This window comes from Balaenoptera physalus (assembly GCF_965194825.1).
Source record: "Balaenoptera physalus genome assembly, chromosome: 8".
NCBI classification, from domain to species: domain Eukaryota; kingdom Metazoa; phylum Chordata; class Mammalia; order Artiodactyla; family Balaenopteridae; genus Balaenoptera; species Balaenoptera physalus.
The window spans coordinates 109,597,415-109,610,128 of record NC_138887.1 but is presented as its reverse complement, the minus strand read 5'-3'; the positions used below and the strand labels follow the sequence as shown (position 1 = coordinate 109,610,128).

General features: G+C 40.3%; 1 protein-coding gene and 1 long non-coding RNA gene across 2 annotated transcripts in view; one reads left to right on the top strand and one right to left on the bottom strand.

Moving 5' to 3' along the window:
* The window catches only part of LOC309666017 (putative RNA-binding protein Luc7-like 2), a 56,896-nt gene extending 49,391 nt beyond the window's left edge, over positions 1–7,505 (bottom strand). The window contains 2 exon segments of the mRNA XM_082473091.1: positions 4,091–4,174; positions 7,096–7,505. Coding sequence (XP_082329217.1) covers positions 4,091–4,128 — 38 coding nt within the window. The 5' untranslated portion in view covers positions 4,129–4,174; positions 7,096–7,505.
* A 200-nt stretch (positions 7,506–7,705) lies between these two features.
* LOC309666093 lies at positions 7,706–8,999 on the top strand. Its single transcript, XR_014266890.1, has 2 exons — positions 7,706–7,838; positions 7,945–8,999. It is a non-coding gene; the product is annotated as an uncharacterized lncRNA (long non-coding RNA).
* Positions 9,000–12,714: the final 3,715 nt, after the last annotated feature.

Below are 12,714 nucleotides of genomic sequence, written 5' to 3'. Positions count from 1 at the left end.
ATCCCACTGTGGAAGAGGTTGGCGAAATCCTGCAGAATTGCTGACCACCATGGACCACAACATTAATGGAAAGGTAAGATGAAGCAAAATACGTAATTTCATCCTAGAAGTCTAGATGGACCTCTCTGGGGACTTCGATATCTATCTCATGGGTGTGTATTTCTGTCTATTTCTAAGGAAAAGTCATTTCCACCCAGTGGGTTAGGCATATACAGTTGAGGCAGCTTTCCTTCCGTATGAGCAACTAATACAGCATTTCTTAAAGTATGGGATTTGGAGAAAAAATAATTTTAGATGTTGTATGATTTCACCAACATGACATTTTAAACACCACTCAATCACCAGTGATTATTTATCATGATTAAGAAAAAAGTTTCCACTTGGTGCTTAGTACGTACTTAATACATCTAATGAGTTCTAATTTTTAGCATAGGGTAAGTGACAACAGACTCTAGTTATCTCATAACACCATGTTGTTTTCATTGTATTTATTTTTCTGGTGACATAAACTTTCATTTTACAATTAGCTTAAATTTTCAGAAAGTGAGTTGACAAAAAAAATTAAACAAAAAGAAAACAGGGTAAAAAATAGTACAGGTGATATATGTGATTTACATTTGGGAAACATTTAACCGGAACAGAGTTTCTCAAACTTTTAATGTGCATGAGAGTCACATGAAAGGCTTCTTAAAACACAAATTGCTGGCCCCCATCCCCAGAACTTCTGATTTGGTAGGCCTGGGGTGTTAAGTCCAAGAATATGTGTTTCTAACAAGTTTCCAGGTGATGCTAAGGTTGCTGATCTGGGCACCACATTTTCGATAAACACTGATCTAGAACAATGGTCAAAAAGCTTTTTCTTAAAGGGCCAGATAGCAAATATTTTACACTTACCAGCTACTTAACTCTGTTGCAACTACCCAACTCTGCTGTTGTAAGGCAAAGCAGCTACAGACAATATATACACAAATGGGCATGATTGTGTTCCAACAAAACTTTATTTACAAAAAGCAGGTGGACCATAGTGCCAAACCTGATCTAAAACACACCCTCAAGTAACTGAAAAGGGTATACTGCATATCATAGTAGTAGGACAGAATATAGAAGCAGCTGAACAGCAAGGCGTATATATACTGTAGATACTATCCCGTAAATATCCAACCTATTTTATTGAAAGGCAAAGCTTTGGAAAGTTTAACTCTGAAAGAGAAAACTGATGTAGGCAGAAACCTGAGGTTTCAAGAAAATAAAAACAATTTACCATGCATTCAGGAGACATGACAAAAGATTCAGCAAGGGCAGCTGGTTAAATTCTTTTCATGTTGAATCACAGAGGTCAACATCATTGCACATGGTTCACAACTAAATTAGAACATAAGGATCAGTATCTAGTAAGAGTATTTTAAGAAAAAAGTTTTAAAGACTCCTTTCTCTAGGCCATGTTAAATAGAAAAATATAACATTTATTTAGCTGACTGAGTGACATGTTACTTTCTAATGGCTTTGACTTTTCAGTCATAAGTTACTCAGTTAAAACAAAAACACTAAGCTGTAGCCAATTTCAGAGTTTTTACAAACTACTTTTCTCTCTATCCTCAATAATCTTACAAAACTGATTAACTGATCTATTTTGGCCTTGCCTTCTAATTTCTATCCCAGCAGCTGCTAATGTATGAGATCTTAAACTGAAAAGGAACAGAATGACTTTTTTGCAGGAATCCATAAGATTCCTGTCATAAACTTACCCTCCCTCCCACTCCCTCATTCTTTCTCCCCAAAATGTTCTAACTTTCCTCATCTTCACAGTCTACAACTTCTTAGTAGACTGACTATTAGGTTGGGTAGTACAATCAATTATGTGTCCTCAATGAATACACTAACATTTCAAGCACCTTTCTGGAATTCCATTCTTGAGGAGTACCTGCTTCATTTACCTAGTCTTGGCCACACTTACTGTTTTAAGCCCTCTGCCTATCTTTGCAAACCCAAACTTGCCTGAACCCTTAGGAACTTCAAGCTTTAATGTTGATATGAACCACCTGGTACTGAAACCCTCACTAAACCTCACCCCCATCCATGACACCTACTTGCCCTTGACTTCTTGCTACCTATCTTTAACATGTAGCTCACTACCGTTTATCCTTATATGACATCTTACCCAAACCAAATCAAAGTATTTACTTGCTGCTTATAAAGCTTATGGACTGACAGACAAAATGATTTTTCTTTGCTTTTATTTTTTACCCGAAGCAAAAGAATGTCTCAGAAGCATAGATTTACTTGAGGAGAGCTAAACAACTGTAGAGAATCCAAGAACAACGCAGAGTTGTAAGAGGTGATATTATCATCACCTGGGCTGTTCTGTAGACAAGTACCTTTCAGAGTTCAAAGTGAGTTAAAGTTTTTTTAAACAGATTCACTATGTGGGTGTTAACAGAGTTTTCAGTGTTTTGATATGCTTGGACCTCCGATAAAATCAAATATTTACTAAAACTCTGTTTAAGTTTATGTTTAACTACTTAACCTTATGTTTGCTAAAATTTCTTATAATGTTAAAGAATTTACAAGCTCTGGAGTTAGATATAGCCCATTATTATTTCAAAAAATGTATATCTGCACATTAAAGGCTATGCCTCCTTCACTTAAAATGAACAATCCAAGTGGAATAGAAGAATGACTTACAACTGACCAAGAAATAAATATGATTCATTATGTTAATGAGAGAAAATGAAAAGAAAATGCTCTCAGTGTTGATGACAAGTCAAGGAACACAGATTACAGTAAAGATGATTTTACGAAAAAAACCACTGAAGAAAACGCTACTTCAATCGTTGATTCAATAATTTATTTTGCAGAAAGGCAGCGAGGTCATACTGTCCTATAGGTTCAACAGTTACATATCACTAAACTTGTACTAGGTACAAGTAAATGATTTTCTGAACTGTATTTTCCTGGGTATCTCCTAGGATACATCTCCTTTTAATTTTACATCCCATAAACTACAACTACCATATATATAAGTGATCAGCAAAAATATTAAATTATGATTAATGTACTCTATTAACTGAGCAAGAACATCGTATGGTCAGAAGGATTACCATCAAAAATAGCTAAAATTATCTGAAAACTTCAACTTCCCCTAAACATTCCCTAACCATAATGGGCAACTAATGATGCTATAAAATTCTAATCTATAATCTGAATTCCATTAATCTACTGGTTGTTTTTGAGGGCAGATGCCATTTCTGGCCTGGTGTAACCTTTACGAGATGGTCTCTGTTCCCATTTAAGGGTTATAAGCAATTAAGAGATATGGAATCCCCAAAACTACCTTCTGTAACTTCTTTAGTTGCTAAACTTAGGATATACTCTAAATTCACACCCTCAATTTTGTTTAATTCCTATCCCTGGAACCTTGCAAGGCCTTTCTGGGGTCAGGGCCAGAGACTTCTCATAACTAAACTGTACCTGTTGTCAGAAGGGCTTTAGCTAAGGGACATCCTTCCAATTAAACCAACCCAACAAAAATAACTACAGTCTGTGTGAGGACACTAGGTTCCTGCAACCATCACACAGACAATTCAGCTGAACTGCTGCTTGACTTCCCCTGTGCTGCTCCTCCCTGCTTTCAAGTGGAGTATGTTCCGGGAAGACAACTGGTCCCTCTCCCTTCCATTAATGCTAACAACTAAAACAAAGGTAATTATAAAACTTAATGTATCTTAAACTTCAGACAAAATAAGATACTAATTTATATCTACTTACGGTTCCTCCCTTTTAAAAAACTTAAAATATACTTATTTTTCAACATTTTTGAGGATAACATAGGAAATTACTTGGCTTCTCATTTAACAAATTATAGATTTAACTTGAGGCAAAAAAGGTTAAGTGACTTACCCAAGGTTACAATTAGAGGTACAGCTGGGGCTAGAAACCAGGTCTCCTGAGTCTCAGCCCAGTGCTCTTTTCCTTAGCCCATGATGCCTTATCAGAAAAATCCAAATACAGTCAGACCCCCAGTTACATGGGTATGAGTTACACTGATTCACATATACAAACTTTATATAGTGTGACCAATGTTTCAACTCACGCGGTACCCTGCTTCCATTTATGCAGTATGCCAGGCATCGGCACGATTTTCAGTGGCACACAGGCGGTTGCCACCACCAGGGCCCTAGGCAAAATTGCAAAGAAGGCAAAGTTTGTCTTTGGCCCTCCCACCTCCCTTATGCATTCCTCTCCCACCTCCTGGTCATCCCCCTGCCCAGCCTCCCAGCACCATCATGCTGCCCTCTGGTTGTCCAAAGCCTCCCACTTCCACCACTCAGCCAGGACTGTCCTTTCTGGGAGTGCCCAGGGATCCAAAATTACCTCTCCATTTCCCTATTAAAATTCCTATTTCTGAGAATTTCAGTAAAGTTTATGTAATCTACATGATTAACCGATTTAAGTAATTCAAAGTAAGTTACATTTAACAGACTTAAATCTCCAATGAGTTTAAAAAGGAACTAATTAAAAATTCTGATTTGGGGGAGGGGAAGAGGAAATAAATCTTTCATTAGGGGGGCAAAGAAGGTAAAAGAGAAAGTACTCTGAGCCTCCTGTGCCACTTCAGATTCCCTCACAGACAGGACACTAAGAGTTAACGGGGTGGTTACTGCCACCCTGACAAAATGACAGTCATTGCTTTATAGTCAGTCTCTGGGATTTAAAAAAAAAAAAAAAAATTGGACACAGCTGCTTTGAATACCCTCCTACCTACCTTTTCCATCTCTTTCCCACCTCTTGGATCCCCATTTCCACCTCTTAGTACCAAAGACACCCAACAGCATTCCCTGTAAGCTATTCCTGTGTCCAATACAAAGCTTCCCGTTATATGGTTTCAAATTACATGAGTTATTCAGGAAGGTGTATCCACGTCCCCCTATCCCTGGATAACTTCAAGTTGACCGTACGTTAAAAAAAAAATCCTAATTATTTAAAGGTCCTGAATCATAAGCTGAAATATGTAAACTCATTAACTATCTGGTAAGAAGGAAAAGAATACTGATTCTTGTCTTATATATATAAAAGAACTAATTTGGGTAGCTAAAAAAAATTCAATTCTTTTCCTTGAAAGTAGTATGTTTCTTACTTCTGGCCCAACACAGCAGTGAAAATCCAGTCATTTCAGCTAAATAATATCGTGGACTTGTAAACATGGGTTCATTGGTAAATCCTCTTAGTCTGGAGGCAAAAAAAAAAAAAATCCAGTAACAGACACATAAAAAGATAAATTTATTTGTATACAAAGCAGACTGGATTTTTAAGAAACCCAAGTTTCTGGTGATTACACACATAGGAGAAAAATATATATGTACGTATATGTGTGTGTGTGTATATATACGTATACACATATATATATACACACACACATTCTAATTCAGCTTTGCAATATTAGATTGGCTGCCTAGTTTGGAAATTTATCAGGTGATAGTAGTTACTTTGATCCAACTACCCTCCCAGTAAAATTAGGAAATTCAATCCATGCAGAAGGTACCAAAAACGGTACCCATCTAGAATTAAAAGGATCATGTAAAGTATGTCTTAAATGAAATGATTTCTATAATTTTACTACAAAGATTATTCTGTTAGCTAAGACCCTGGATTAAGTCTCTTCTCAATACCATATGTTATAAAAAACCATTCTTATCTAAAAGTGACAAATGGTAACTGATAAAACTTTCTCCAGTGGCATTTTTAATTAACGTTAACTTTCAAGGGTTTACTACACAAATGAAATTCATTTCCTTCCCAATCTTGCCTCCTCTCTACACAACCACAAGTAGGTTTGCGATCTACACCTATTTTTGTATACGTTCTACGAAGGTAAGTTCCAAATGTGGGTATTTATTACAACTGAACTATGAACACTGAAAAACCACGCAAAGTATACACTGCTAAAACATTTTAATTCGATAAAATGTTTTACTCACATATTTTGCTGCAGAGCATTCAAGGAAATTATAATAGCGACTGCTAAAAAGTTGAGAGTGCCTTTTCTCTTACGTGAAGCAATTTAAATAACTTGTCAAAAAAAAGCATTTCTTTAATGGCTAAGAAACTATTTGCCTGAACAAGCAACATACAAAAATGAGCAAGTGTTGGCTTTGTCTTTAAGAGAAAAAGTAGTGAACTAGACCCTTCCTCCATATTAGCATGGATTTGAGTCGAATATCAAAGAGTACATTACTAATTATCACCACCAAAAAAGCATCAGCATTTCATCTTATCTAGAAATTCTCTATGACAAAAAGATATCCAGCCATTAGTGGTTTTCTATACAAGCTCTAACCTAAGCGCCTAAAAGGATCGTTGTTTCCCCTCAATTCTACTTCACTGGGCACCACATTTTCAAAATGGTTCTATTCGGGGCACAAGCAAGGTTTGTCAATATTTACTGAACAAAGCCTCTATTAAATTGTCTAACAAAATGGAGGTCTCTCGGAAAAAAAAACAGGCCGTAACATCCTTCTTTTCACAAAATGGGCCAAACACACCCGCTTCAAGAAACCATGGTTTGGGTCAGATTTTCCCATAAGAATGGTTGTTTCATCCCTGGGACTGGATTCCTAGTAAAGGTTTTCTCCGGACCCAGGTAAGGGGGTGGATGATGGGGGCCAGTTCTCCCTGGATACTCTGGAAGGCGGCGACGAGGACTGATCCCAAAGCTCTGGGTTAAGGAATTAGTTCAGGGGGCGGAGGCTTTAGCGGTCCGCAGGTACCTAATCAGCGACAAAACAGGCCGCCCGCCTACGCAAAAGAGACGTGGGCTCTCCCGTCCCAGCCAAGTCAACACTCAAGGCTCAAACTCTCCTTTCGGCCTCCAGGCCCCGCCTGACCCCATTGGCAGCAGTTCCCGCCAATCCGCTCGGTCGCCGCCCCCCAGGCCCGCCTGCCCAGCCCTGATTGGATGGGACGGGAGCCGGGACCTCGTGTTACCAATCTGGGAGCCCCTTACTCAGCCACACACACAAGCCCAGGTGCGCCCGCGGAGACCCTTCCCTCGCCTTCCCCATCCCTTCCCCCACCCCCAGGGCACTGGCAGAGGCTTACCGTCCCGGGAGGTGCCCATCAACTGGTCCAGCATCGCGCGCATCTGGGCCTGCGCCGACATGGCGGCGGCGTAGCGGGCGGACGGACGGGGGTGGGGCGCAGACCGGGCCCTCTCGGGCGGGGGGACAAGGGGAAGGGGTGGGGGAAGGTGAGACGCTGTCTCGGTTGCCGCCGCTGCCTCGAGGCGTGCGGAAAAGGGAGCTGGAGGGGTTGCAGGAGAGTCCGGGCTGCGCTCCTCACGACGACGCGTACGTGGAAGGCAGCAGCCCCCGAAAGCGACCCTCGTTCCCTCACTCTCCGTCGGGTTCCTGGGACAGAAGCAATACCGGCTAACCAAGCTCTCGTCTCCAACACCGCCACCCGCCAGAAGACGTCAGCCCCCCCTTCAAGCTCTGACGCCGCTCGCCGCCACCGTCGCCGCGACGTGAGCGCGCACGCTCCTCGCGTTTAGTCGTTTCCCGCGGGGGCTCCACCAACTAGCGTCCAACTGTATTTGCTCCGCCCACCCCGTGCGGGAGGGGTTCCACCCTAACGGCTCTCGGGCGCGTGCACGCGGGCCTCTCCCGCCCCAGCCCTCCAGATCTCGCGAGACTCTGGTGCCTCAACGGACCCTCGAGCCGGATCCGCCCCGGGCGCGAAACCTCACGCTCCAGGCTGCAGGGCCGCTAGGGCAGTGTTGCGCGCTGTGCTGGCGAACCAGCCCCAAGTTAGCCAGTGTGCCAGAGGGTTAGCCCGAGTCGAAAGTAAGTAGAGACCATACCCGTCGTTTCGACGGAGGTTAGCAGCCTTAGGAGCTAATACGGGCGTATTCCTGACGAATATTCATTGACCGATTAACTCGTTTTCAAGGGCCCACCTGAAAATCGTGTAGACTCGACTCCTTTCTCACTGCTGCCCGACCCTCTACAGAAGGAGCCCTGGAGACCTGACAGCTGGGTCATCTTCCTTAATCTATGCAGGGAGGCTTTAAGCACCCCCAACTGGAATAAATCAGGTTCAGGAAATAACGCCTGAAATTACTGCACTACGAAACAGGCCACCTACCCCATTCGGATTTGTCATCGTTACTTATATATAGAGCAGGAAGCTGTTAGTCTAAATTAGAAACTATAAAAGTTAAGCAGTATTCTACTGCTAAGCAGGAAAGGTCATCTTGTAGAGAATTTTTTTCCTGCTTGAGAGCTAAATTTGAAGGATAAGGCCTTTTCAGTGTATCAGCAGACCTGACAACAGAAAAGCAAGCCTGTGGGTTCTTAGCTTGCCATCACCCCGCATTCCAGACGTAGGTCGACCGATTACTAACTGTGGGACCTTCAGCGATTTATTTCTTAATCTCATGTCTAATGAAGATACATACCTTATAGCACTGTTGTGAGGACTAAATGAGCTAGCAGAAAATCCTAGCCCAGAGCCTTGCCCTGAGGTTTTAACTTTTTTTTTGTAAAATATTAATTCCTTAAGATGAGACATAGGTACTTTGCAAGGGAATACTGGTAAAATTTTTTGTTTCATTAAGATTTTATATACATTGTCTTGGAACTTATAATTTAATATCAAGATCAGTAAAAAATTTACATGAAATAACAATCATAGTCCCAAGATCCTTTTTTTCTTTTTGGCCGCACTGCGCTGCTTGAGGGATCTTAGTTCCCTGGCCAGGGATGGCACCTGTGCCCTGCCAGTGAAAGCACCGAGTCCTAACCACTGGACCACCAGGGAATTCCCCCAAGATCCCTTTAAATGCATACTGGGCCAACAAAAATCTTAGAATCATCCTAGTGTTTAGTAACTGACCAGATAGTTTCCCACCAGTTATTCAGAGAACTGAAAATTCAAACAACTCCAATACTTGGAATATCATCCTTTGAAAACTATTTACAATAAAAGAAAAATTTACAAATTAATATGTCTGAGAGGAATGCACTATTATATATACAATACCCTTAGGAGGAAAATACACTAAAATGTTGAAATGTTATGTGTCAGTGAAGAGATTTTAGTTCTTATCCCTCTCTTACTTTCTACCTTTCTGGTTGCTTACATTTTAGATGTATCTCTTATTTTTAAAAAACATGGTTTTTTTCAATAGTCTGATATTCACTGTCTTTTAATTGAAGCATTTAATCATTCATATTCATGTAATTACACATGTGCTTGAGTTTAAAGCTCTTATTTTGTCTATTTGTCTCACCTGTTTTATGTTTAATTTTCTCTCCTTTCTTGCCTGCCTTTTAATCATTCCATTTTTTCCCCTTCTAGTAGTCTGAAAATTTTAGTCTGTTTTTATTCTTTTAGCAGTTACCCTAGAAGTTATAAGGGGCGTTTTTAATGTATCAAAGTCTTTACACTTCCCCCAGAGAGAACCTAGAAAACTAACTCCATTTAACCTATTCCCAAGATACATGCTCTTGTTAAGCATGTTTTAGTTCTTTACAGTTTTTTTTTTTGGCTGCACCCCGCAGCTTGTGGGATCTTAGTTCCCCGACCAGGGATGGAACCCAGGCCCACGGCAGTTAAAGTGCAGAGTCCTAACCATTGGACGGCCAGGGAATTCCCAGTTCTTTATGTTTTTTAAAACCAAGTTTCATATAATCGATGTTTATTTACCACTTTGCTTTGCTTTCCTTCTGGAATCTCTGCATCTGGGGTCATTTCCCTTTTGTCTGATGTTTAAACTTTAGGACAGGAGTCAGCAAGATACAATTCACCCATCAAATCCAGCCCATTGCCAATTTTTGTGAATAGTTTCATTGGAATACCACCAGGCTTACTGATTTGTTATTGTCTATGGTTTTTTTGCGCTACAACAGCAAAGTTGAGTGGTTGTGACAGATACCATACCCTATGGCCTGCAAGACTAAAATATTTACTATCTAGCTCTTTAGGGAAGTTTGCCTACCCTGCCTCAGGGTTTGCTTTAGTGTTTGGCCTGCTGGTAAGGAACTCTTCCATTTTTGTTGATCTGAAAAGACCTTTATTTTGCCTTTCTCAATTCTAGATGGGTATTCTAGGTTGGAAGTTATTTTCTTTCAGCACATAGATTCTATTGTTCTGCAGCCTTCGTCGCTCCTGGGAAGTCAGTTCTCACTCTGTCACTCCTTTGAAGAGAGCTGGCTGCTTTCAAATTTTGTTCTTTTTGCCTGTGGTTTTCTGCAACTTACTATGATGTATCTGGGTGTGGATTTTTATTTATTCTGCTTGAGATTCATTTAGCTTTTAGAATCTGTGAACTGACATCTATCAATTCCAGGAAATTTTTAGCTATTCTCAAATACTGTCATTCATCAACTTCTGGACCTCCAAATAAAGTTTTCACTGTTTCCTCTACGTCTCTTTACTCTCTTCGCATTTTCCACCTTGTCTTGCCAAGCTACCTTCTTGATGCTTTTTTTCTGACAAATTTTATAGTTCACACTAATCTCCCTTCCACTGTATCTAGTCTGCTGTTAAACCCATCCATTAAATTCTTTAGTTTTTCAGTTCTAGAATTTTTATTTGGTTTTTCAAATCTAAGTCATTTTTTATAGTTTCTGGTTCCTTGATGAAATTCCCAAGGTTAGCTGTTCTTTGACCCTAGTGATCATAATTGTTTTGTAATCTGAGTTTGCTAATTATAATATCTGATGTTTTCTGTTTCTGTTTCTGTTGTCTGTTGTATTTCCTGGTTTTCACTTATGGGGTCTTGTTTTCTTCTGTGTCTGGTTATCTTTGTGTGCTGAACATGTATTTGAAAAACTATGTGTAGGAATAATATAAGCCCTAAGTAGGATATAATGCTATCTTTCTCCAGAGGGGATTTTTATTTTTCTCTGATAGTAACTTGAAGTACTTGTCAAGGATCACCATGATACAAATTCAATGCTTTAATTTCTCTTGACACCAAAATGGCAAAAATATGGTCTGAAAGCCTGGCAAGGGCTTTTTTTATTTCCAGTTCACACTTGAGGGTGAACTCCAGGGTCCTAGTTTAAAGTGAGTGTGAGTTTATTAGAGTGCCCACCTTGGTGGGCCCTAGACTTTGCCTTTTGCCTCCCTAGCCCTATAATCCCACCAAAAATACAGGTCAGTTTCAATACTGAAGCTATTGCTACTAAATTGGCAAATGCCCTGAAGCCAAAAATGTGCCTTTGTGTGCTGCACTTACTTTTCTTGGTTCTTGTCTTCTAAGATTTGGCCTAGTATTTCCCTACTTATCTTAATAGCTCTTTAATGATTTTAAGAATTAAAAAAAAAATTTCATCCATGTTTTTTAGCTGTCTTCAACAGAAGGGTTAATCCAAATTACCTAGACTATCATTAACAGAAGTTCGTTCTCTTTGTTTGTAAACTTTTTTTAATTTTTAAAATTTACTCTTATCTGAAAAAAACAAAAACCTCTGTGAATATGTCTTTGTGTACATTCTAGCAATGATATCCATTCCTTCAGGAATAAGGTCTCATAAGGAAACAGGAACTTACAAGAACAGTATATACTCTTAATCTATACATGCTAGAAACTAGGTAGTTAAAAATTAGAATAAGTACAAGTAGCATACATTTTGCTAGCCATCCAGAGCAGACAACTCTGCATTTTACTGTAATTTATAAACTAATATAGTAAATAAATAAAGGCTATATAGTAAAATTTAATACTGCAGTTATCCTTGGGGCATGAGTACATACCTAACATCAAATTTTATAAACATGGTTCCTGTTAATTTAAATGTAGATTAAAAAATTCAAATTCTGGGGGACTTCCCTTGTGGTCCAGTGGTTAGGACTCCGTACTTCCACTGCAGGGGGCGTGGGTTTGAGCCCTGGTCGGGGAACTAACATCCCGCAAGCCACACGCAGCAGAATGTTGAAAGAAAGCCATGGCTCCTAGAACCAAATTTCGGTATGGCTAGACTGTCAAACGTGCGGGGAGTAGAGATGTGGCTCAAGAGATTTGGCAAGGGCCAGATCCTGCAGGCCCTTGTTAAAGTTTAACTTGAAAGGTTGTAGGCTGGAGAGAGACAAGATCAGATCTGTACACAGTGGAATATGGATTGATTGAAGAGCGCAATTTGGATTTAACGAGACCAATTAGGGAGGGCAGTGGTTCAGAGAAGAGATGCAGGAGATAAGAGGTCTGCGCTAGGGTACTAGCAACAGCGAGTCAAGACTCTTAGGAGGTAAAATCTAATGTAACGATTATTTAGCTGAGGATGTGAAGGAGAGGAAGCAGTCTCGAATAACTCAGATTTCCGGCTTAAGTGGCTGAGAATGTCAATGAACTAACAGGGAACGCCAGGGACTTTACGGGGGAATGAGGAGTTTCCATTTTAGATGCACTGAATTTGAGATGCCTTTGAGCCACCTAAGCGGTGTGGTCTGGCCGCTGGACGCACGAGTCTATAGCTTGGCAGGGGAGACTGGACTGGAGTTAGCCTGTTGATGATAATTAAAGCCTTGGAATGGAGGTGATAACCCAGGGAAAGCATGTAGAGTGTGAGATAAGGACCTAGGTCTGAACGTGAGGAACACCAACCTATAAGCGATACACAGAAGAGGAAACTGAAGACGAATGGCTAGAGTGAGAGAAGAAAGCAGAAAATGTATCATGAAAGCCAAGAGAAAAGGAAGGAAAGGTTAACAGTG